This window comes from Stegodyphus dumicola, chromosome 3 (genome assembly GCF_044657685.1).
Source record: "Stegodyphus dumicola isolate Sdum_Otavi_A_Nest chromosome 3, ASM4465768v1".
Taxonomy (NCBI): domain Eukaryota; kingdom Metazoa; phylum Arthropoda; class Arachnida; order Araneae; family Eresidae; genus Stegodyphus; species Stegodyphus dumicola.
This window is the reverse complement of record NC_140770.1, coordinates 228,650,502-228,677,252: the sequence shown is the minus strand read 5'-3', so window position 1 is coordinate 228,677,252 and position 26,751 is coordinate 228,650,502. Positions and strand designations below refer to the sequence as shown.

Sequence of the window (26,751 nt, the reverse complement as noted above, 5' to 3'; positions counted from 1 at the left end):
CAATTCAGTATATGATATTTTAAGGGTTAATCCAAATGAAATTTAATTAAGTGAAATAAAAGCAAACACCTATTTAAGTATAAAAAATATTCTACAGTACTTTAAAATAACCATATATTATGTTTAAGATGGTAATCCATTTTTGATATAAATTACATTCGTAATAAAAATGATTTTTACTATTATTTAACTAATAGATGGATAGTCTGGCCAGACATTGTAATTTACGGTAACAGATGATTAATTAATGCGTTGTAATTGCAAATTCTTGTTTATATGATGCATAATTATTTTTTTTCTTCTCCTTTAGCCTGTGATATGAACGTTCACAAACGATGCCAAGAGAGCGTTCCTAATCTTTGCGGTTGTGATCATACAGAAAGGAGAGGGAGGATAGAGCTCAAAGTTTCGGCTATCAATAACAAACTTGTAGTTGAAGGTGAGAAATTTTGGTTATTAAACGAAAGTGCAGTAAACTACATGTTGCAAGAAGGATGTCAATAGGACATGCCTTAGAAAAATAATTTGTTATTCAATTTTCTCTTTAAACTATGAGATGTTTTACATGCTTATTGTCTTGTGAACGTTATCAAAAGCAACCTCGTAAAACAAACTATTCACCTGAGGTTGCTTGTAATACTCAGCAAATACTCATAAAAGTTACCTCCATTTTCTACTATAAAAAAGAGCGTATTTTTCATTATTATTTTAACTTTATTCTCATATTGCAGTAACTTTCGTCTGTAATATGAGAGGATGTTTTTACTTTAAAATACCAGTAATAAAACGTAGTCGCTTTTAAAAACATTCAAACTCAAAAGAAATGTCAAAGTAACTTCCTACCTCATTCTTCATCTTTAAAGAATCATATTTACAGTAGGACCTCTCAGAACTAATGCTCCGCGTTAAGGTCCCCTGCCAAAAATATTTTTCATAAAGAATGAAATCCCGCGTTATGAACCACACATATGGCGAAACCAGGTTGTTCTTGGAAAAAGGGCCTAACTGAACTTGCGTAGGAAGAAAAGAAAAAATTTGGCTGGACACAGTATTTTGATTGGTCGACACAATAGCCGTTGGGTGGCTGTGCTCAAGATGGTTAACGGATAGAGATGTTATCTGGTGGCTAATTGGAGACAGACCAGTGCATTTTCCATTTTTACCTCTATCTCTAATCCACACTTTTAAGTAAGAATCTGAAGTTGAAACCCTCATTAGTTTACCAATCAGGGAATCCCAAAGGTTTTAAAAAAACTTTTAACAGAAACAAAGACTTTAAAAAACAGTGCTTTTTTCTGTAGAGATAGAAACGAAAAGCTTGAATCATCATTTCATACAATCAGATTAAAAACGTGGATAGTGGATTCCTTCGCTTGTATTATATATCGAAAGTTATTTAGTAAAACTTTTATCGCTGAAAGCTGTGTTTTAACAATGCTGCGTCTACCTGAAAGACCTGTAAAAGCAACTGGAGTTTACTTATGTCTTTCTGAAGCTCCAGTATAGATCACCCAACAAAACGCTCTTCTTCAGCTGGTGGATGATCAGCAGAACACGTTGATTAACACGCATAAAAACTGTTCCCGAGACCTCTATTTAGTAGGTACTTTGAAATCTATCAATTGTCATCTGACACGAAAGTTAAAAACTATTTGAAGGAAATATAGATATTGTGAAAATCATCAGATTGGTTTTGGCCCTGTATACGTGAACTTGTTGATAATCACAATGGTGCAGTCATGACATCCATAACATCCATATTTCGCTATCTTTTTGCATTTGAAATGCAAATAAAACCTTTGTTGCATTTTAAAGCGATAAGTATAATCTTATGTTACTTATGTTTTGCAGTTAAATCTAAGATATCAAACTAAAGGACTAAATAAAAGTCTGCTTAAATGAAATAATTTCATGTTATTGCTGTGTAGTGAAGTTATGAAGCTATTATAGGGTTATTACAAATTAGATAGCTGGATATAAGCATGAGTTTTATATTTTTTGAAATGCGTCGAGAAAAAATAAATCTGTTCTAAAGAAAGTATTTGGTTTCTATTGCTTTGTTTAGATCTTATTATATAAATATCCTTTGTTTGTATCACTGGCTTAAAATAAGAAAAAATTAATTTCTATTCACCTCAAATATAATAGAAACCGATATTGCAACAAATTCATATTATTTCGTATATTAATATAAAATATATGGCATTAAATTACTTATGAATCAAGCGATTTATGTGGAGATCAAAGGCAATAACAGATATAGAATGTTTTCCAAAATGAAGTTTGGACTTACTATTCACAAATTTAAAGCTTGAACTTAAAAATATTATTATAAAATAGTATATATTGTTAAACTTTCAAAGGTATATATTTGAATTCATTGAGCCACCAACATAAGAAATATTGGTAATCTAGCATACGTTTGAAAAATTCCAAGAAAAGTGCCTTAGCTTATACTTCGAAGTATAGCTCATGTCCTGAACGTTACTTAGCTTCTCCATTTCATGCAACTCTCCTTACAAATTATCTTCAATATCCGTCTCCATTTTGACATAGACGATAAAGGCAAATGCAATATTTCATCTCAAATATACTGTTTTACGTATTTCATGTAGAAATTAGAAACGTAATTTACGTAGAAATGTAAAAATAATACATTTTGTAATATTACTATTGCCCTTTTATTTTGATTCTGTATAATACCCCAAATTGTAACATTTATATACAGAATTTTTTTCTTGCAGTAAGACAAGCTAGAAATCTCATACCTATGGATCCAAATGGTCTGTCAGATCCTTACGTTAAAATGAAGTTAGTTCCAGATACGGGCGAGTCCATGAAAAGGAAAACCAAGACAATCAAAGCTAACTTAAATCCTGTTTGGGGTGAAACGCTATCTTTGTAAGTATTAAAACAAGTTGCAGAAATGTTTTTCATGAAATATCTAAAATACTATGCAAGCGTTAAAATCAAGAGTTTTCAACTTATTTATACATAAAAGTCTTTAGGCTAACAAAAAAAAAAAAAAAAAAAAAAAAAAAAAAAAAAAAAAAAATCCAAAATTCTGCAAAATTCGACCCTAGACTGACGTTATTTTCAGAAAAGTTGATATGTTGAATAAACGGAGCTCCTACTGTTGCCTTTATTATTTATTTATTTATTTTATACCGTCTAGTTTTATAATATATTTTCAGTTTTTAAAACCAAAGCCATAATTTATTACAACAGGTAAATGTGATAAATGATAATTATAAGATCTGACTCTCTTAGCTATCATAAAGTAAAATGGATCACAGTAGGAAACCTGGCGACTTCTTATAAGCGTGAATAATACCAGCACAGAAGAAGGGTAAAATAAACCCTTTATTATTTGTCAAACTCTTAACACAAACGCACGTACTGCGTGCTTACACCAATAACGACGACTTGCAGTGGGCTTAATAATTTCAGAATAAATTCGAAGATAAAGATGTAGTGCTGGACGAACAAATTAATTTAAGGCTGACTAGGCTGACTCAACAACCTACTCGGCGATATACTTATTAACTGGCCGAAAAGGCATAACAGTAACTCGGTGTAACAGCAAGAACAAAATAGGAACGTGGGCTGGCTAGCGAAATCACGCTCTGAATAAACTTCTTGTTTCGTTTGATTTTATACTCACTTCACTTCATTTGTGGCAGCAAAATTTAACTAAGAAGTAAAACTCAGATTAACTTTCTCATTTATATTTACAATACAAGCGTAGACTATATATACTTTATAGTACAAATGCACATATAGAAAATATGTTAATATGTTGGAATGCTGATTACGAAATCATTACCTTGAACATTCGACCGTTCCCGCCAAAATCCAGTCTCCAACTAACTCGTTTTCTCCACCTAGAAAGCGCTACTTACTTTCAGAATTAAAGTTTTGGAGGACCCAGGCACTACAGGAAAATTATTTAAAATCTATCATAACTGCAAGCTTCTACCATTTCGTGTTTCAATATCTATTATAATAATCGCAATCAACGTTCCTAAATCATCATTATATATATGTACTTATTTTAAGTTTTGCCTAAGTAGCTCTGCCATTTGGTTCTTGATGCGGTATAAGGAAGCCCTAAGCGATTTCTAGTTGACAATAAGTGTAGTTGGCATTTAAAGACTTTGTGTTATAAGTCGCGTTTATATTAAAGAGCATTTGAAAAATCAACATTAAATTCCTATTTTGCAAAATTTAATATTATTGCGTATTTTATTGCTAAAAATTTCATTTTAATAAATTGTTGCTATATAATTAAGAAATGCTTATCAAAAATATTGTTTTTTCTAATTGAATATAAAATTAAACACTTTCATAAACGTAGCAAACATACTAAGAATATGGTGTGGTGTAATAATATAATAAATTATAACAAAATAAGTTGTAATAATACAGCTTAAACGCTGTATATTTTATTTTAAACGCTATTTTAATGTGGCTTAAAACACTATTTTAATCAGTGTGTTTTCTATGAAAGAAAAATAAATGGAAAAAGTAAAAAATGAAAAGAGACAGTTAAAACCATTCCAGAGTTAAAATTCTATTTTCGAAGGAGCAAAATAAGAAAATTCAAATGAAAGCTTTAGCGGTTCCATAACTTGATGATTAAGTGTATCCTAGATATTCTAAGTATATTCTCAAGGCTGAGCCTAAACTCTAAAGACCACGTATATCAAACAAATAGGATGTATACTAAGCAGTTAAATATATGTTACAAATAGAAAGTTTTTCATTATAGCGACTTAAAACCCGAGGACAAAGATCGTCGATTGTTAATTGAAGTATGGGATTGGGATAGAACGTCCCGGAATGACTTTATGGGATCGCTGTCCTTTGGAATTTCCGAAATTATGAAAAGCCCAGCCGAAGGATGGTTTAAATTGCTCACTGCTGAAGAAGGAGAATTCTATAACGTTCCAGTTCCGCCAGAAGACAAAGATATCTCTGAGCTCAAAACACAGATGAAGGTAAGCTGTTTGTTATTATTCATATTTAGATCATTACTCTTCTTTTTCCATTAACTTGTAATTTTCAAACGAGAATTGCATGTTAATTATGACGATAACATGTAACATGTTAAACGAAAATTAAACGTAAAATATTTTACCTTTGTAATGTATAGATTTCTATTGTTTTTGTTTATTGACGGTAATAAGATAACATAATTTTTACATCGAATCAAAAACATTTTCAAACATCTCAGTTACGGAAGGTTATGCAGTTTTAAATATGATTAATAATTATAATTTTGAATTATTATGAGACAGGGATAAATATAAAATAAAGGTAAGAAAGTATAATTTTAAGTGTTAGTATTGAAAATGATATAGAACTTTATTTTTGGATATCGAAAATAGAAACTATTAAGAATGTAATATTGATATCTTAAGAATACTATTAAGAATGTAATAATAAACATAAAAATTAAAATGATTTAAGAAATTAAATAATTACAATAAAATTGAAAATAGGGAAAATAAATAAAATGTCATATATATAGAGATGTATATATTTACGTGATATTGATGAATGATTGTTAGTGAATATCTGTTAGATTATGTTACACAAAGCATCAGACGTGGTTAAGAATCATTCCTTTTTTTAAGCTCTGAACACCCAGGATTTGGCGATTGGGTCCCCTAAAAACCCCAGTCGCCCTTTAAAAGCGGAGTATATAAGGTATTTCTCCCGCCTTCTTATCATGCCTTCGTAGTGTGGTGGTCTGCACCATGGGCGCGTATTCCAGAGGTCCATGATTCGATTTCCGGTGAAAGCGTTGCTCATTTTTCACTTCTTCTGCTTCCCAAAAAAAAAAAAAAAAAAAAAAAAATACCTAATGTCTTTACAAGGTTGGAATTTTGCTTTGAATATTTTTAACCTTATCCTTCTCTATCTCTCTCTATATACACATATGTTACAACTCTCTATATATGTTACTCTATATATAAATATGTTATATGCAACGTTTTTGTGAATTGTACTCGCTACTAATACATAAGCTATATTACAATTTAGTAATTTCGCAAGATATTAAAAATACACATTTTCTTTCTAATTTCTTTTTTTTTTCATATGAGGTTTAAATTACAGGAAAAGAGACACTAAATTTTCCTAATATTGAATACAATATTATTATATTTACTCCTTTAAAAACTGCATTTTATGAATTAGTTTTCATTTAAATTACATTTTAGTTTGTATTATCTGTGTGTGTTTTATCTTTTTAGTCGAGAATCTCAATGTCTACGAAGAAATCAGAAAAGATCTCTGCGATTACTGACATTCCACATAATATGGGCAAGCAAGATGTGATCAGGGCTTCCGATTTTAATTTCATCATGGTCCTAGGAAAGGGCAGTTTCGGTAAGGTAAGCTTCACTCTAGCAATATTTTTATCAAAGTTTATTATAATTTTAATTTTAGATTGTTGGAATGAATTGCGGTCACTAGTTAATCAATTATTATTTATGAAAGGATTAATTTATGATTATTATGAAATGGTTAATTATTAATGAAAGGAAGTTTTTAATGAGGGTTTTAAGACATTAAAACATTAGGCTAATGATTAATTATAATGCAGGAAATATTAATTAAGTTTTGAAAAATTAGGTTAATTAATTTTAAGAGAAAAATATCTGTCTTAGAAGTTTTTAATATGTTTATGATGTATTGGTAACTCATGATAAGATTAAATGTAATTTTCCTAATGTTATCGGTGGCTCACAGTTGGTCAGCAAGAGAAAATCGCTGAGCAATGGCAGTTTTATCCGGCTCAAATTTCAGCGAATAGGCTGGTTGCATGTGTGCCTTCATGATTTAAAGCATATGGAGCATAAATATGAGCCAGTAGTCCTCCACGAAAGTATCCTTTCCTTTTGATACATATCTCTCGCGTCTTGTACCATAACTTGAAAGACAAAAAAGCAAATTTAATTTGAAAACAAAAACTCTTTTACATAATCCTCATATAAACTCTTTTACATAATCCTCACATAAACTCTTTTACATAATCCTCACATAAACTCTTTTACATAATCCTCACAGTTTGTACCATAATTGACAAAACATATAAACAAATCTAATTTGTAAATAAAACTCTTTTTTAAAAATAAGAACTCTTCTTTAATACACATAACACGTAGTTTTCAAAGTTGATGGGTTGTGGTCATTGCAGAAGATTTAATCATTTGCGGTCAATGAAATTAATGATTCTGCGCATCAGAAGAGTTGATATTTTAACAGAGTTAATGAGTTACTGCATTATGAACGCTGATGATAAGTTTTAATAGTAAAGGACGTGGTTATTTTTAATGTTTGATGTAAGCGATCAGGTGCGATTGTGTAAAACATTATGTAAAAATTCCATTTAAATCTATCAAATTTATTTCGTTAGTCTACGAACATTTTGATTATTCTTCGTAAGTTCGATATGAGCTTTGATATTTTGATACTTATGAGCTGATAAGTTGCGCGTCAAAACTTTCCTCCGTTTAATGTTTATTGGATTTGTCAAAACAAAGCGAGAGAATTCTATGTATTTTGATTTTTCAGTTACTTTTAATTCTAGTTTAACATTCTAACATCTAACATTCAGTTACTTTTAATTCTAGTCCGATGTAAAGCTATGCTTACTTAGAGAACTATTACACAGTTGCTGTTGACTTCCTCTTCCCTACAGCGGCAAATTTCGAAAAAGATTAGAAATATTTTTCGAAATTTGGAAAATAAAAGAACTGAGTAAAAATTCGGTTCCTGATTTCAGTAATTAGTTTCAATTTGCAAACAGCTTAAATTTATCAAAATAATTTTATGCCCAGTGAATCACAATATTTCAATTCTGAAGTCAAAATACTGTCAAGACAAAAAATTTGAATTCGTCTTAAAGTTTTATTAAACCGATAGTACACAACTTGACTCATATAAAAAATATGCGCAGATAATATTCAGTATGCAAACATAAGTGAATATTCTTAAAATTCTTCTCCTATTTATATTTGCCCACCAGAGGCCGAGCGGTAAAGACGCTGAACACTGGTAGTTCGGTCCGAGGTTAGAATCCCGCGAACGGGCTGGCTGCATGGGCGTTTTCGTGGTTTTCCCCATGTGTAAGGTGTATACGAGCCAGTTTCCCTTAGAAAGTCCTCCACGAAGGCATCCCTCCCTTTAGGCAGATAGCCCCCGTGTGCTTTGCCATAATTGAATAACCCAACCCAAACCCTATTTATATTTATTCTTAATAATATAAGAATATAAGTGAATATTCTTAAAATTCTACTGTTCTCCTATTTTTATTTTTGTTGCAGAAAAATTAATTCACCCGAATTTATTATTTATAATTACATATTCTTATAACAGGTAAAAATTATTAAAATTTACCATTACCTGTTCTTATAACAGGTTCTTAAAAATAATAGTTTTTAATAATATAGTTTTTATATTATACATATTTCTTTAAGTGTGTTAAATGGAGAAAGGGGTCAGAAATATTGTAGTATTATGTACAATAATTATAGTAGTATTACGTACTACTATCAGCAGTTTTTGACAAAAATTTGTGTATTTATTCAGTTATTTGCCGTCGCTTGTTTCAAATGTTTTCACCTGTTACAAAACAAAATAATTTCTATACTTTCAACTTATTTTCAAATAAAAAAATAAATTGAGAAATAAAGAAACACAAAATAATGAGCAATTTCAATTTTTACCAAGTCAGACATGAAAATTAGAAGTCGGGTTAATTAGATTTACAAGTCGAAATAACTTGTAAATCTAAATTTATTACGTTATAACCTCGATATATCATTCTTTGGATGTATGAATCTTTCGCCATTTCTATTCCCGAATGAGTGTCGCTGTGAATAATATTTCTCGCATCCAGGTTTCTTCAAACTATAGTTTTTTGGACTAATTATTTGTAAGTTAGGATTCTGTAGCAATATGAAAACACATTATTTAATAGAAACATTTTGATTCCTTTAAAAAAATAACTGAAGCGAAGTACATATTAATCAGTAGCGCCACTTCATTGGACTATGAAATGTGGCAGTACTGTTCATGCTGTAACGCTTCACACGTATTGAGTTCAGCGTCCTCGTTATTTCGTAATGTCCTTTCGTAAAGTTGCTTCGTTGCAAGCTAAATTTTCATCATTTTATCCTGCTAGTTTTAAGGTTAGTTTTCAGTATGAGTTTTTAAGATGTATAGAGGAAGGAGAAAAAAATGAGAAAGAGATAGTGCTGACCTTCATCTAGATTTACGAATTTTTAAAAAAAGAAAAAGTATTTTTATGAGCAAACTGGAAAGTGATGCAAGATATGAACACATTTTAAGCAATGAAAAATATTTTTCGCTGAAGCAAAATTCAGCTAAGAATAATATTTACGATTTTGTTGTTAAAAATATTTTTAGTATAGTGTACTCATGTTGAAAGCAATAAATGTTATTTGTTCACAGTATGTCACTAATTTACAATGTTTTACAGATTAAGCGTTTTCCCGTATTCTTATTTTTTTGTTCCGTCTTCTTAAAAATGATGTATCAAGCCTGTGTAATTTATAATACGATAATAATTTCTAGCGTTTTTTGTTCAAATGGTTTCTTCGTGGGAAAGGGGTATTATGTACATGAAAAATGTATTTCTTCGTGGGAAAGGTAAACATGAGTAATGTAATGATTTTAGCACGAAGTGCGACAATTAACCATAAAAATATAGCTTGCTATAAATCTTTAAAAATAAGTGTCTAAGGGTTTAAATGTGATTAAGTTCATTAGTAAAAGTTTTCTGTAAAATATGGCACTAAAGTTGTGGAAAGAAGAATACTGCATAATTGAATAAGGAAGATGACAACGTGAAATTTATAATTAGCAAAAACAGAAAGCAATATTAGATTGACATAGGTGTTAAACAATACTTTATTGATTTCTAGGGTGATTAATGAATCAGGAGCAAATATCTTTTGCTTCTGAGGAAGAGGGTTTTATGTCGATCTCTTTTGATATCAATAAACGCATTAAAAATCTATATCAGTCAAAACATTGGTTAAAGTAAAATCTGCGCATAAGTACCTTTTTTGTGGAAACATGAACTTTGTCCACACAATGTGTGGAGAGAATTGTTTATGGCGGATAGAAAAGGTGTAAGAAAGGTTAAAAAAATGTTATCTTTTAATGGAGACGTCACTTAACAATTATCAGGTGTTGCTAAATAGTGTGCAATTTTAATGCATTTGGATGCTGGCAAGAATTTACCTAATTTTCCAGTTTCTTCCCAATTGCGTTTAAACTATTTCAAATTTTGTCAGCTAGTAATAAATCAAAATTCACTTGGCTTGAATTTATTGTTTACTGTTTGAAATCTTTCAAGGACAGTTTAACTTTGGTAGAGATGTTTATGAGCAGACTTTTTTCAGTTGGCTTTTATATTTGACGTGGAGACCAAAACTTCCGTCTTTAGCAGTTCTTTTCGTCCCAAAAATTAAAGAGGAAAACATGATGAAATAAAATGTTTGTTTTATTTCGATTATGGCGAATCACTCTAGGGCTATTTGTCTTAAGAAAGGAATCCTTTGTAAAATTTTTCTGATGAAAACTGGATTATACCCTCGCTACATATTAAGAAATCCGCGAAAACGCCCATGCAACCAGCACGTTCTCCTACAAACGAACCTAGCTTGAACTACTAGTATTTTACGGTTAGGCTGCTAATGAGCAAATAAAATAGCACACTACGGACACATTTCAAAATATACAATTAATTTGTAAATAAATTAAATATATGCAAACTTTTAAGAGGTTTTTCGTTTTTTTAGTAAAAGACCTAAAAATGAATTCCTTTCATACATGTATATGGGTTTGCCTATAAATGCCAGAGAAAAAATTAATCATAGTGTGAAAAATTATTACATATTATTAGTATTATTATTTGTGAAAACAGTTTATTTTTATGGCAGTTGAAAAAGGATAATACTATTTCACCACTCTGATATTTTAGTGAAGCACATGGTGAAAACTTTGAAGCAAAACTTAGCTTATAGCATGTACGAAAAACTGTTATAAAAGAATCAACTAAAAAGATGCAGTTGACTTAAATTAAGTTCAGAAAAGGGCTAAATAAGAATTTGGTTTTGTAACAAGAACAGATGCAGGAAGATTAAAATACATACCGAATATTGGAATGCATTTTATTTTCATGTTATTATTTTTAATGTCAACCTTTTATCAATAACTGGTTTAAGCAATAATAAATTTATATATGAACTGGGCAAAAAATTCGAAAAACAATAGACGAAAAGAATTAATATTTATAACGATTAAATTGTCAGTGAAGTAACATAAGAGATAATTTGAAATCAATAAATACTAAAATCAGTGCTATTAAAATCAATCGTTACTGATTACTCAACAGTACGATCTCTTCTATCAGAAACATTAAAATAAATAACGAAAATGTGCTGACTTTTAGGATATTTAGAAGAAGCTAAGATTTCAAACTCAGTGCGTTTGGTCGCCAGTTTAAAAAATATGACTGAGACTTACTAAATAGCAAATCGAACTGATATTTTAAGAAACGTGTTTTATTTTTCAGAAATTAAAGTTTTATTATTCATAAGAACTATTCTATAGTACTGAATCTTGACGGGAGTCTATTTTTTACGCTGGTTAACGAATAATCAGTATTAAAAGTATATTTCCTAAGAAAACTTGCAATCTTAAGTTTCGTCTAACTTACAAATTAAAAAATATTTTTACATATTTATCACAGATCACGCTTGTAACAAATAGAGTTAACCGAGACTTTTAAGTATTAAAAAATGATTTACCAGTTTATTTATTTTCAGCAATTGATTTCTATCTAATAAAGACAAAAAATAAGTAAAAATAAGAATTACGTAAAAATAAAGAATAAATAATTAATGACTTTGATTCATAAGTACAACACAGTTCTTTTCTAAATTAAAATTTTGCTTTTTTTCTATAAGCATCATAAAAGTTTCAGTTGCGTAGATTAGGCTGTCTATAAACATATCTAAGACAGTGAGTCAAAATAAACTGCAGGCACACACAAATAAATAGCAAAAGAAAACAACCTTAAAAATGAAATTTTCGAAAATCACAAAATAATGATAAACAAAGAGTAGATAGATAAAATTGCAGTTAGAAAGTCCCACTTTGAAAAAAAGTCTAGGAAAATGAAGTTGAATGTAATGGAAGAGGTTGAAGGTAATATGTTACATTATGGAGTTATCATAACCACAAGTAGGTGAATCTGTGGGTGTACTGATTGGCTGTTGCAAGAGTGAGAAAACTCTGACTAAACATGATACTTTTTTCTATAACTTAATTTTCATCTCCAAAAGACAAAGTTGTTGTTAAGAAGTTAATGGTCTGTTACATTCCTTTTTTTTTTCTTCTTTTTCTAGACATAGACAGGCAAATTTGATTTTGAGTCATCTTTTGTTAATTCAGCAACTAATTAATTTTTCAGAAATTTCGGAGAGACTGCTAACCTGTTTTTGCCGAATGTACAATTGCGTGTTCCGTTTAATAAGTATAATATATTTCGAATGTGTTCAAATAATGGATAATGAACTTTTCTATTGAATATACTTTGCTGGGCATTAAAATTGTTTAAAGCCATTGTGGAAAAGCAAATAACAGAATCGTATTTATTCTACATATAATAGCAGGAAGACATGATTAAATTTGCAGATGGCTCGGTGTGCGCAGCATGCAGAATTCAGTACACAGAGCTGCCACCTCTGGCAGCAGCAATGCCTGTGAGTCGGCTCCGAATAGAGCTGAGTTTGGATGAATGATTCCCGTACGTTATTCTATGCGGCTTCAAATCTATGTCAAAGTTCGTCAGTCGTAGTATTTGGCGAGTGGTCATGGGCCGTCTGATGCTAATCCCTGGCCAAATTTCTCAATCGGGAAGAGATCTGAAGAACAGGTTGGCCAGGGCAACAGTAGAATGCCCCATGTATTAAGGAAGGTCAAGAGGGCACGGATAGCATGCGGAAGTGGATTATTAATTAAAGATGGCATTATTTAGGCCTTGAAGATAGGGAGCAACAATGTGCCTTGACACGTCAGAAATTTAGCAGCGACTGTCCACATTTTCGGCTATGCGAAAAAGAGGTAACAGGGGACGTTCCAACAGCCCCCCATATCAACACCATAGATTAGGGGTTATCAACCGGTGATACGCGTACCACTGGTGGTACGCAAGAAAAAAATAGGTGGTACGCAAAGAAACAAAGTATTTTTAACTGTTAAATTCAAAAATTAAAAACTAACATCTTGATTGAGTTTTTTCTCTAACACTTGTAAATTTATGCGATCTGAGCTTTTTTCAAGAAAGGTGGTGGTAGTAGTACTTCATAGTGGTGGTACTAAAGGTTTTCAATTTTTGTTTAAGTGGTACACGTTAGTCAAACGGTTGAGAATTGCTGCCATAGATGATGCGTCCGATGAACTGATGCAGGCTGACAACATTCGTTCTTCTCGTTGTCTCCATACATGGACATTTCTATCATGATGTTGTACGCGGAACTGAGATTCGTCTGAAATGATGATGTGGTGCCACTGTTGTGTCTAATGTTATTGTTCCTTCCACCTCTGTAGGCGAACCTCTCTCTGCTGCGGCTTCCCAATCGTCGCCGTGCTGAGAACTTGTGGTGTTGCAGAAGTAGTCGCACTGTCCGTGCGACGACATGTATCGCACTTGTAGTCCTGTTTACGAGCCCAGTTCATGACTCAGGGTACACGACTTAGTTGTACGATACCGTAAGACCGAGAGGGCAACAAGTGTCTCGAGCGTTTATGGCCCGGACTGCTGAGATCCTGCATTTCGTTTAATATGGTGCTTGTGGACCCATCGATGCTATATGCGCCTAACAGTCATAAAAGTTCGACTAGTACGAGCAGCAATGGGGAGGAATGATAAACCGCAGTCTCGATCCGTCCTGCCTATGTCGAATTTCGACAAGTTTATTTTTCTATGAGGCCTTTACGCAAACAACTAACCTGCAAATGCGATTTCTAAAGGCGAAACCCGCTGTACAATATTCTCGTTTAAGAACAATGTAGATAGCGTTACTTATACCTGCTAATGTGCTGGATATTCCATATCCATATCCCAGTGTTCATAGTACTATATACTGGGATCAATTCCATATCCCAGTGTATAGTAGGTTTCATGCAAATTTGCCGTTTTTGTTTATAGTGTAGCAACTTTAATGGCCAGCAGCAGTATACAGAGCATTTATCTGCAAATTGATAAACTGTAAGTGAAACAAAGCTTTGTAGTTTAACTGTAATTAATGGTTTTTAGTGAGCTTGAGATCAGTAATATCTCAAGCACAAAAGTTAATGCATTTAAATTACAAGGATTTTGTTCTTTTCTTTTTTTAAAAATAATTCGTAGGTAATGCTTGCGGAGCGCAAAGGTACAGATGAATTGTATGCTATTAAAATACTAAAGAAAGACATCATTATTCAAGACGATGATGTAGAATGTGCAATGGTGGAGAAAAGAGTACTTGCCCTTGCCAATAAACCTCCTTTTCTGGTGCAACTTCATTCATGCTTCCAAACGATGGTAACTAATTCTTTCAATTGCCCTTACCATTAGTCAAAGTATTAATTAATAAATAAGCACTTTCTCCCAGAAATTAAGAAATTTTTGCATCGCTATGTTGAAATCATTACATCAGTCTGTGCTTAATTGTTTAGCATATTCAAATTCTGTGTAAATTGACATAAGATTATGAAATTTTTAACTTTGTGGTATTTTTCCCAAACAAGCTTGAGATACTGATTCAGAAGTCAAACAACAAAAATCAGCGTTAATTCACAAAATTTTCACAGGACTAGTTTCGATGGTTTTACCGAACCATCATCTTCAGCTGCAAAACCGCAAATGAACAAGATAGGAAATAATGTTTAGATAAGATAAGAAAGCCTGGACAAGAATAAGCAAGTGGCGCCATCTGTTGGCGAAACCAGAACTAAAACATAATTTCTCTAAAAGCCGAAGGCAAATTTGGATTGGAATTAGGATCGTTAACTAGAACAGAAAGATTTTTATGAATGTGAAATGCCTCTAGAAAATCCAGTTCTCCAATGGAAGATGTTTTTTGAATAATTTTGGCAGCAGAAAAATTGAAAGTGTGATTTTCGGACCAACAATGTTGAGCAACAGAAGACTTCTGTGTTTCCTTTTTTCTAACATATGCCTCATGTTCTTTGACGCGAAATTTTAAGGCTCTCTTAGTTTGGCCAATGTAAATTAAACCGCACTGGCAAGGAATCCTATAAATACCCCAGGAATTCATATCCGGAATGGGGTCCTTCAGTATAGAAGTTGGAATTTTATTGATGGGAGAGTAAACAACCCGAAAGTTAAATTTCTGCAAAATATGTGCAACTTTATAGCTAATTGATGGAAAGAAGGGAATGACAACAGAATTTTTATAATCTCCTAAAATAAGAGTGTGGCTTTTAGTGTGTTGAGATGAGAATTTTTTAACTGCTTGATTAATAATGTTGGGTGAAAAGCCCCTGTCAATAGCTATTGCTTTTAAATAATTTAGTTCTTCATCAAGGGCTAGTTTGGAGGAGCAAACTTGAAGAGCACGGAAAACATAGGAATAAAATGAAGCTAACTTTTGTTTAGTCGGATGACATGATTTAAAGTGTGGTGGAAGGCAAACCGATGAAGGTTTACGGTAAACTGTAGTACTGAAGTTGGATGTGTTACGTGTGACCAGAATGTCGAGAAACGGAAGAGAATTGCAAGTCTCAAGTTCAAAAGTGAACTGAATAGCAGGATCAATAGAATTCATTGTTGAAAGAACTCTATTTAAATCATCTTTATTACCTTCAAACAGGGTAAAAGTATCGTCTACGTAGCGGAACCATGCCGGGAAGTTTAAAGTTTCAAACAATTTTGATTCATAATAATGCATGTAGATATCAGCCAGGATGGAACTGAGGGGGCTTCCCATGGCTAATCCCTCAGTTTGCTTGTAATATTTATTTTGGAAAACAAAATGTGTTTGTTTCAAACAGAGTTGAGTGAGAGAAATTAGCTCATCAATTTCGATGCAAGAGAAATGAAATTCGCGAAGTCTGGTTTCTAGACATCTTAATGCACCCTCTACTGGGACATTGGTGAATAATGATTTTACATCAAAAGAAACCATGAGTAAATTACGAGGAGAAATGTTTTTAACCTTTTTTACAAACTCTATTGAATTTTTTATGGTGTAAATGTTATTGTCTAATAGAGTGGAAAATCTAGAAACTAAATATTTAGCTAATGGATACGAGGCAGTACCTAAATTTGATACAATAGGGCGGAAAGGAATACCACTTTTATGAATTTTGGGAAGAGCATATAATCTGGCACAATTCGCAACAGATGGGATAAGCGAATGTTTTAAGTTGCTTGAAATGATTTGCGAAGATTTGATCGCAGTTTGTATTTTGGATAAGTCCGAAGGTGAAGGATCTTTAGGGATCGGATTATATGGTCCTTCGTTTAAGAGTTTAGTGACACCATCGATGTAAGTGTTCTTATCCATGACGACTATCTGGCCACCTTTGTCGGCCTTTGAAATGACAATATCCGGGTTAGAATGAATCTCGCGCATTGTAGCTCTTTCTCTCGCAGTTAGATTTGGTTTCAAAGGTTTATTATTGAATTTCACATTATGAGCGATAAGATGCCTAATCATTTCTTTCTGTGAATCTGAAACTTTACTGAACTTGAAAGCTTTTTCGATAGGAGCCAAAATCTTTGGAATCGAGGGTTTACAGGTTTGTGAGAAGTTAAAATTATATTTTAGAATTCTCTCTTGTTCTTCTGAAAGACTAACATTAGAAATATTAACTATTGGCTTGATGTTTACAATGGGAAGATTTTTTGAACTACTTGAACTGGAAGACTGTAAAAGAAGTTTTTCGAATTTAACTGCAAGGGTGTTTTTATGACGGTTAACTGCATTCTCCGTTCTAGACCAAGACTTTTGTTCAAGGGCAGTGAATTTTGGATATGTTTTAGCGAGTTCCAGATGAAGCTTATAGAGTTCATGTTCAATTTTGGACAATTGTTGACGTGTATCCCTTATCACGGACCGAAGTAAGGCAAGTTTGCAATTTAACAGAATTCTTGAAACGCGACTCGAACTGGAGAACTGGATTTTCTAGAGGCATTTCTCATTCATAAAAATCTTTCTGTTCTAGTTAACGATCCTAATTCCAATCCAAATTTGCCTTCGGCTTTTAGAGAAATTATGTTTTAGTTCTGGTTTCGCCAACAGATGGCGCCACTTGCTTATTCTTGTCCAGGCTTTCTTATCTTATCTAAACATTATTTCCTATCTTGTTCATTTGCGGTTTTGCAGCTGAAGATGATGGTTCCGTAAAACCATCGAAACTAGTCCTGTGAAAATTTTGTGAATTAACGCTGATTTTTGTTGTTTGACTTCTGAATCAGTATTTATTCGGCGTGTTTTTGTGTCTTAAAGCTTGAGATAGTCGTTTAAAGCTGAATTTCTAAAATTCTAAATTTTTTTTCATTTTGATTGTTGTAACAAGATAATATATAGGATCTTTAACTTAGTAAAATTACTTGCGGCCAAATATGCTGTTATTTTTTTATATTTCTTCGAATAACTCCTTTTTGTTCCATTAATAAAATATTTTCAACCATTTAGTCGTCAAAATCCTTTGCTTTTGTGACACTAATATTGACAAAATCAAAATTGGACGTCGTGCTCAATTTGCGTTTACTTGTCTTAGAATTCTAGTTAGTAAAGTTCAGAAGAATATAGTCTTTCTGGTATCTTAAAATTAAACAAAATATCCTGATAAATAACATAATATATTAAATAATCTAGGTACTGTTGTAAGAATACAAGAATTATTGCTTGCAAACAAATACTGAAAAAATTGCATCTTTTCGAAAATTAGAAAATCGCAGCATCTTAAAAAAACAACTGATGCAAATTCCACTTGTTCAACAATCCACTTTAAATGCACGGAATAATTATAATATGATTATAAATAGCTATAATATTTACAATCTTTGTGACCATGATCAGTTTATTAATATGCACAGCACTGAATAAGTCACTAGTACTCACAATTTCGTTGATGGCATCCGTTACTGATATAAAAGAGAGGCAGAAGTTTAATTTGAAAATTCATATTGCTTTTTATAAAAGGTAAAGATTATTTTGTGTTTCATTCTACGAAGATGAAATCTCATGTTTTTTTATCAGCTTTTAGTTAATGTTGACTGACACTTTAATTTAATTTTAATAACTTTCGGAAAACCCAAATTGGAAAGCAATGATATTCGTAGCACAAGCTGAAAGTTCATTTCATCAGTAAAATGATACTTTAAATTTTTCTAATAGTAATCATATATACAACTGACAGCGTTGCTTTTAATTAATATTCGGAATTTAGTGGAATCAGTTTAGTAAAAAAAAAGGCATAATTTTGAAAATTAGAAAGACCAAATTTAACTTTAGACTGCCTTTGATTTTATAGAAAAGCACTAAGAAACTTTACAATGAAAATTTTACTGGGAAAATTTGGAAAATATTCCGCTGATTTTTGTGGTTTGACTTTTAATCAATTTTAAAGAATCTGAAATAGATATCTATTCTTAAGACATTGATACGCATGATGTTATTTATTAGAGTAAATTATATTCTCCTGATGAATTCCAATTTAGACGACAAACGTAATATTGAAAAGTAGTTGAAGTCTATATTTGTCTTAAACAACTGCTTTGAAGATACTTGAAAATAGCAAAATGTTTATTCTATAAATCGTTAATTTTCTAATGATCTCCATCATGTTTTTCAGGACAGATTGTATTTCGTGATGGAATACGTGAATGGAGGTGATCTTATGTTTCAAATACAGCAGTGCGGGAAGTTTAAGGAACCAGTCGCAGTGTAAGAAAATTGAATTGTAAAAAATGTTGCTTTTGTGTTACACAATACAGAACGAAACATACATAATAGGTATTTATTGCACTATAATTATAAAATATTTGGGCAGACATTTTATTCGCCGCAACACGAAAGGTCTACGTTATTTACCATAAATGTTATTGATTATAATTATGACGTGATTTTAATTGATAAATGATTATCGGCATGGCTATTTAAAGATGAGTTACGCTGCATTTGCATCCAGTGCAAACATTTCTTGAATATAATTAAGTTAAAAAACTACTGCTGTAGAATTTTAACTAGAGCTGTCATTAAATTATTAGAAATTAATACATAACAGTGTTTCTCAACCGTTGGTCCACAAACACTATTCGCCAGTCCTTCCAAATTCAGAAGCATTATAACAATATCCCTACCGTCGTTTACTAAAAAAAAATATTAAAATCTGGAAACTATGTATGTTATCATTAGCTCGAACTTTCTCAACGTGTCTGTTGTTGTCTGTTTAATTTATGTTTATTAGCATTAGGGAACCTATCGTGGTGCAACGAAAGTTGTATTTGTGGGTCCGATTTTTTTCAGCCATTGCCACTTGAGCAAAGGAAAAGTGACATGAAGAGGGTGACATATGGAGTTTTTTCTCAACCGCTTGCCCAGCGGACCGCTGTTTTTATATGTAATGAATTTTGTGATTATTTTTTATAAATTTTTGCGATTTTTCTCAAAGGTTTATTTACTTATATATGACAATTATACTGATATATAATAATTATTTATATAGTTACACTTGAATACCTTGTAAAACTCTTTTTGGGGGGAGGGAACCAAAGATCCGAGAAATGGTTTCGTAAATTTTACCGGTTCGCGGACCAAAAAAAGGTTGAGAAGCACTGGTCTAGAATTTATAAAACTTTCGAATTATTTGCATCAGCAGTATTCACATTCTAGTTTTAATTCCTGTGTTCTAAAACCTAGTAACTCTTAAAAGTCCTGCAGAAAATAATGATGCCTAAAGCCTTCTGCATATTTCAATTAAGTAATAAAATTATGGAACAGTAACTCATGTAATACTAAAAATGAAGTCAAAAAAATAAACTAACCTCCAAATTAAAGTAAATGGAAAACTAGGGCATTGAATAATAATCGTCAGTATGAGCTCCGAATAAAAAATATTCAAACATTTTTATTTATACACTACTGGCCATTAAAATTGCTACACAAGGAAGGAATGCAAATAACAGAATGATATTCATTGGGCATGTAAATTATAGCGGACAGAACAGGTGATTAAATTTATAGGAGATTTTGGCATATAGATTTTGGGGCATCAGTATCCAAAACAGTCACCTCTGGCAGCAATAACAGCGTTTATCTGCCTGGAAACGGAGTCAAACAGATGTTGTACGGTGTAAGCAGTTACGCAGCTTCAGCACTATGCCACATTTCATCAACAGTAATGGATGGTGTGTGGTGGCTTGTCAATTCCTCGGCAACCATTGCCCACACGTTTTCATTTGGTGACAGATCAGGAGAATGTGCTGGCTAGGGCAAGAGTGGAATGCCTTCTGTACTGAAAAAGGTCAGGACAGTACGCCCAACATGCAGTCGGGTGTTGTCTTGCGGAAATAACGTGTTAGATAGGCCTCGAAGATAGATAAGAGTCACTGGTCTTAGCTCATTAGAAATGTAACGGTTGCTGTTCAAAGTGCCGGGAATGAGAACATGAAGTTATCGAAACGTGTATTCTATGGCATTCCCTTCCATCACTCCAGCTATGTGCCAGTAGGACGAAGTCCAGTGCAAGCTGGCAATGTGTGTTCTCCATGATGCCGCCAAACAAGGCTGCGGTCATCATGGTGCTGTACAAAGAACCGGGATTCGTTTGTTAAGATGATGTGACGCCATTCCTGTGTTCAGGTTCGTCATTGATAACATCACTGAAAGGCGCTTCTGTAAGAAGGCGTTGAAGGCCACCATTAAAAGCCATGTTAGCCGTGATGACAGTCCATGTTGCTGCAAACGTCATCGAACTGTTCAAGCAAAAACTTGTCTTGCAAACGTCTCCATTTCTTGTCTCAAGTTCGTGACGTGGCTGTATGATTCCTTGTGGCCATGCGAATAAAATGTCTGTTTTCTCGGCTGTTAGTGATCAGGAGTCACTGCGATCCTGCACGGCGTTCCATATGACTGTACTGGACCCGTCAATTCTATACTCTGCTGACAGTCTAGAATTGACTGACGCGAGCCTCAGTATTGCAGTACGATAAACCGAAATTCGGTAGGCTACAATTCTTTCTCGATCAAAGTCAGACACGTCCTGATGGGCACTTTTTCTTTTTACACGAGATATTACAATAATTTTGTTAGCCTAGAGCAGCATTCAGAGGCAAACTGAGTATGAGAAAACTGCCGTCAAATCTGTGGTTTTATATACATTGTAGGTGTCTCTAATGCCGCCTGCTTTGCATTAATACTCTGAAAATTTTATTATTGGCACATCACAGTATGTTCTATCTGTCAGATAATTTCACGTGTGTGGTGTGCCTCCTTCCTGGGGTAGAAATTTTAATGGCTAATAGTGTATTTACGAAAACTCTTATAGAAGGAAGAGCAAGATTCTGCTTGAAGTGAAATTACGAGCATTGGAGAGATATAATTATCAGACTGTAGGAAACAAATTATAAACTCTGTATGAATAAATTATTTACGTAAACTTAAAGATTGAATCTTTTTAAAATAAAATAGAGCTTAGATTTAAGAATTTAAGATTTCAAAATTAAGCTAAGGTTTTCGGACATTAGAATGAAGTAAACGAAACATATATCTTAAATAAGAACAAAGAGAAGACATTACTTCTTTTCTCCATTATAGGAGAAATAATAATCCTGTATAACCGTTCACGTAAAATAGTTGCTACTCTAGTTAACTTTATTAATGATGTGCTGAGATGTTCGAGCATTTTGGAAACCGTTGTCAAGCAGTACATAGTTTTGCATACTTTTTTGGACGCATCCTAGCGACGAAAGGCATTATGATTTAAGGCAGAATATTTAATCTTTTAAGTAAAATAACTTAAAAATTAAAATTCTTATTCTAGTATGATAATGGTGTACAGTCTACATTTTAAGAGACAAAATATTTAATGAAATATTTAGACTGCGCTTTGAATTCTAAAGTTTCATTTTAAAACAAACATTTTGCAATATTTCATTAATAGTACATACTTTAAATCTTTTTCAGATTTTATGCAGCGGAAATAGCTATTGGAATGTTTTTCCTTCATAACCGAGGAATAGTGTACAGGTAAAAGAAAGATAAAATAATATTTGTATTACTTTCCATATTTAAATGTTTAACGCCTTACCATAAGAAAAGATTGCATAAAGATTTAATGAAACATCTGTGAAATGAAATGCCAAAAGACTCCGCTTATAATATTGCCGTTTATTTCGTATTTTGATAATAATCAGAATTTTTTACCCAGCCCGACTTTCAGTTTCGTTTACTGATTTCAGAAGTTTATAAATGAGTAACTAAATAAAAAAAGGATTTAAGAGGAAGTTAAAATAAAATTGATTGAGTAGGACGAGCATAACCTTAAAATTAGTTTTAGCATGGTACGAGTAGTTATTATTGCAATAAATTTTTGTTAAAAAGGAGCTTCTATTTTGGTGGGGTAAGTTGATTTGAAATGAACTAAGTTCTCTAGGATTCAAAATAAAGTCTGACTACCATTCGCAATATTTCACTCGATGATTTATAATTTTGCTCATAGCATCAAGCTGCCTATAGTTCAGCCAGCCGAGCGCGAGCAGTAACATATTCCTGTTAGTTTTCTGTTATCTATAGTGACTCGAAGTCAGCCTACAGACTGTAGATATGAGCTTAGTTAAGTAAGCAAAATTATAACGAAGTTTGTTGAACATAAATAACATAAATATAACAATATAAACAATACAAACAACAACATGATTTCTGCCATTTTATAAATGTAAAAATGGGTTTCAGATTTTAGCATGTGATTTTCATATTTCTTTAAATATTATTGTAGAATACATTCGTTTTACGAACTACCTGACTTAAATTCGTAATTAAAATTAAAATTAAATTTATTTAGACTCATTGTGTTGATATGTATGAAATTGATCCGTAAATAACATTTTAGGGATCTGAAACTGGACAATGTCTTGTTGGATTCAGATGGACACGTGAAAATTGCAGATTTTGGCATGTGCAAGGAAGGAATATTAGGAGATAAAACGACGAAAACATTTTGTGGAACACCAGACTATATTGCCCCAGAGGTAATTAAATATTTCTTTTAAGAGCTTAGCTTTTAGAAAGCAGAAGGTTCTACAAGTACTATTCTATTATATTTTTCTTACAGTAAAACATCGTAATCGTAATTATCATCATTAAAATGGAAACTGGATGCGGTAAATTTCATGTGTCGTACAAATAACATATGTAAATACCATGTTGTAAACACAAAATATTGCAGATGAAATGAGAATATTTTAATGCTTAGAAAGGCCTAAACGGCTGAACTTCCTTGCTCATGCATGGTTTTGAAGAGAGATAAAATAGATGCTGTTGATTTGCTGGTCTGAAAGTTCTGACGATAACTTCATAATCTTATTCTTTATTATTTATTTGATTAAAATTTATTGCTTAAAATATTATTTGACGTTGATGATTGATCAAAAACGTCTACCAATCATCAGTGTGCCACTTAAAATATTTCTGGAAGTTGTTATGTTGATGATCATATCCAAGCCATGAAACATACTCTTAGTATTAGAATTTATAATAATAATAAAAGAATGGCATTTTTTTAGCTAAAAGAAAAGAACATCTAGATAACCAAGTTACCTTGTTTGCTTCCTCATTTATAGTATATTTGCTGAATTTTCGTTCTCGAATTACTTTATACCGTTTTAGTGTAGGCTATGAATTCAGGTTATGGGGTTAAATTTACTTTTAGTCTTAGAATTGAGACCAAATTGAAATGAAAGGTTTTTTTGTAAAGTTAGAAATTTATACATGTTAAAAGTTATGACTATTTTTGTTATATTTTACTGAATGGTTATTGTATCATACATATTACTGCTCAGCAAATATTGGAGTATATTTATTAGGACACCTGAAAAGTCACTAGCCATTTTAAAAAGTATTGTAAGCGGTATGAATGTAAATGAGGCAAAAGGCGTGAGATTTGGACTTCTAGACAAGACACAGATTAGAACTTCATTTTTTCGGGAAATAATTGTTTAGCCACTCTTGAACAACTACAGCAAAATGGAAGCAGTATACGGTACAGAGTTGCCAGAAAGTTTTTAACACAAGTGGCAGGGGAGAAATCGAAAGCACAAAAAGTAGCACATAATGTCAGAGATCGGGTGATTTTTGATGATTTCATAGCTACGTATGTTCCCTTGACCTCTGACGTCGTCACAAATTCAGTCTCATTGGTTCCGCAAGTTATGAACTCTAATTCAATTCCTAGCCGTTTAAATTAGGTATCTTAGTTTTGAAGAATATTCTAAAACTATATTGCTAACTATCCATTTTTATAAACTTTCATTTTTGCTTTTGATTAATTCTCAATTTTAATTAGGTTTTTATTTTTAAATAAATTTTTTTCATATCCATTGTTAAAAACTCCCTCTCGTTTGGATTCTTAGCTCTTTTGTACTGATATTTTTGAGATGGCAGTTCATTTTTTCAATTCATTACTTTGTGCTTTATTTTAATTGTTAATGCTTTCCAATGAGTTTTCTGTTCTGCTTAGTTGATACATTTAAGTTTACCTGATTCTGATTTCTAATAAAATCTTCAGTCTTTCACTTCTAAATTTTTGTTGTTAGTTAGAAAATCATTTTGCTTTAAGTTTTAAGTCATATAGATTGTTTAGTTCTTAGCAATATTGTAATCAGGAGAATGAATTTCATTTCTTTTTACTGTTTGAGTACCCAATATATGGTGCTCAGTCTACAAATCGCTCCGTTATCACCATAGAACTGGGGAAACGGACTTAAAAAAAATAAAACCATCAGTATTAGTATTAAAATGCATAACTCTGTTTTACACTCTTTTGCAATATTTTCCCTCTTATTAATACTGATTTCAAGCAATTCGCTTATCTATAAATAATACAGTTCAATATTTGCTCCATGAGTCTAAAAAAATTTTAACGTTCTGTTCATTTTCTTGGTCTGTTAGCTTCATTTTCTTCTTTTTTGTTTTGAATATATGAGAAATATGTATGCAATGGACGATGAGGGTACAAAGTAAAATGTTTGATAAAAAGATAAAATTGGAAAGGTAAAAATTTTGATGCACATATTTCTTTTTCTTTCATTGACATCTTCATTAGAAGTATGGAGTCTAAGAGTTTGAAATACATTCGCTTTCATTGTTTGGTTTTGTTCTATGTGTGCATTGCTTATTGGCAAATTTTAAAGGATAAACAAAGCAATCAACCAAGCATGTAAAAACACCAGCGACTGGAGCTGGATATTCCTTGTACCTACTGTATGATCTTGCCAGATGCCAACTTCTTTTTAAGCCTAGATTAAGTGTTTTATTTATTTATTTATCATAAAATAATTTTAGTAAATACATTATTTTAACATATAAGCGTTTTTAGTTAGATTAAATTTTTTTGTCAAAAAATGCAGCACAAGGAAATGATAAAGTAGCAAAAATTTCCCAAAAATCGTAGACACAAAATGTTTATTCGCACAGGTTTGTCAAACGTAGCCAGTTTGTGATAAACCGCACGATCTATCAGCACTGATACTGCCTTGCATAACTATCAGCTATAAACTGTTATCCCATTGAGTAATGATCTTTAGCACAAAGGTTTTTAACATATCCAAGCAGCATTTATTATTCACACCACTTGGGCCGATATTATTCCACACAACACTGTTATTTTAGAGAGGAACTCTATTTTTTTTTCAGTAAATAGTACTTGTATTTGCATTACTCCAATAGTGGCACATAAATCAGCAACATCACTTCGTAAAATGTTTCCAAACAAATCAAGGTTATCTTTCTTTCAACCTAACATGATTTCTGTAAATTCTATATGGTGGCAGTTTTCGAAAAATGTTGGCCGTAATAGAACTTCAAGGAATGAAATTTTAAACCCTTCTTTAACACAGAGTGAACAGTTATTTCTTGTTAGCCCTCATCTCCGGATTCTTAACTGACTTCTCTCTTGAGTGAAGGACTTCTTTCAGACATACCCCATACTTACGTAACATTTTCTTCAAAGTGTGAAGTTGATGGTCGACCAGAACATAATAATCCAGTACGGAACCTGTTGTCATTAATTTACAATGTCAACTTTAATTGTATTAACTCATTGAATTTGGGTTAAATGTTGCATTTCCGCGGAATTCCACACCTCATACCTTGCTGCGATTTTAGCTCTCCCTTCCTTGCTGAGAAGTCTGACACCTGAAACATAAATAGTAAAGAATAAGCGTCTGGTTATTTGTCACAATTGCTCTTAAAAGTACGTTACATATTTTCTCCTTAATATAGGTATTGACTTACTATACATCAATTTCCCGGTTTGAACGAGGCTAACAAAGTAAATAAAATTCATTAAACGATGGTAGTAAATCCCAAACAGATGCAGTCAAGAGAGCTGATTGAAAGAGGATCTTTATTTCCTTAAATATTGATCCTAGACATGCATACCTTCAATTAAACAATTACGTGACCAATTCGG

The 26,751-nt window shown here is 32.1% G+C and overlaps 1 protein-coding gene across 1 annotated transcript in view; it reads left to right on the top strand.

Annotated features, from left to right (window-relative positions):
* The window catches only part of Pkc53E (Protein C kinase 53E), a 154,695-nt gene that overhangs the window by 95,155 nt on the left and 32,789 nt on the right, over window positions 1-26,751 (top strand). The window contains exons 5-12 of the mRNA XM_035349877.2: window positions 311-439; window positions 2,745-2,901; window positions 4,772-5,000; window positions 6,261-6,401; window positions 14,459-14,632; window positions 18,916-19,007; window positions 22,248-22,310; window positions 23,173-23,311. Of these exons, the coding sequence (XP_035205768.1) occupies window positions 311-439; window positions 2,745-2,901; window positions 4,772-5,000; window positions 6,261-6,401; window positions 14,459-14,632; window positions 18,916-19,007; window positions 22,248-22,310; window positions 23,173-23,311 (1,124 nt within the window). The remainder of the gene's footprint in view (window positions 1-310; window positions 440-2,744; window positions 2,902-4,771; window positions 5,001-6,260; window positions 6,402-14,458; window positions 14,633-18,915; window positions 19,008-22,247; window positions 22,311-23,172; window positions 23,312-26,751) is intronic.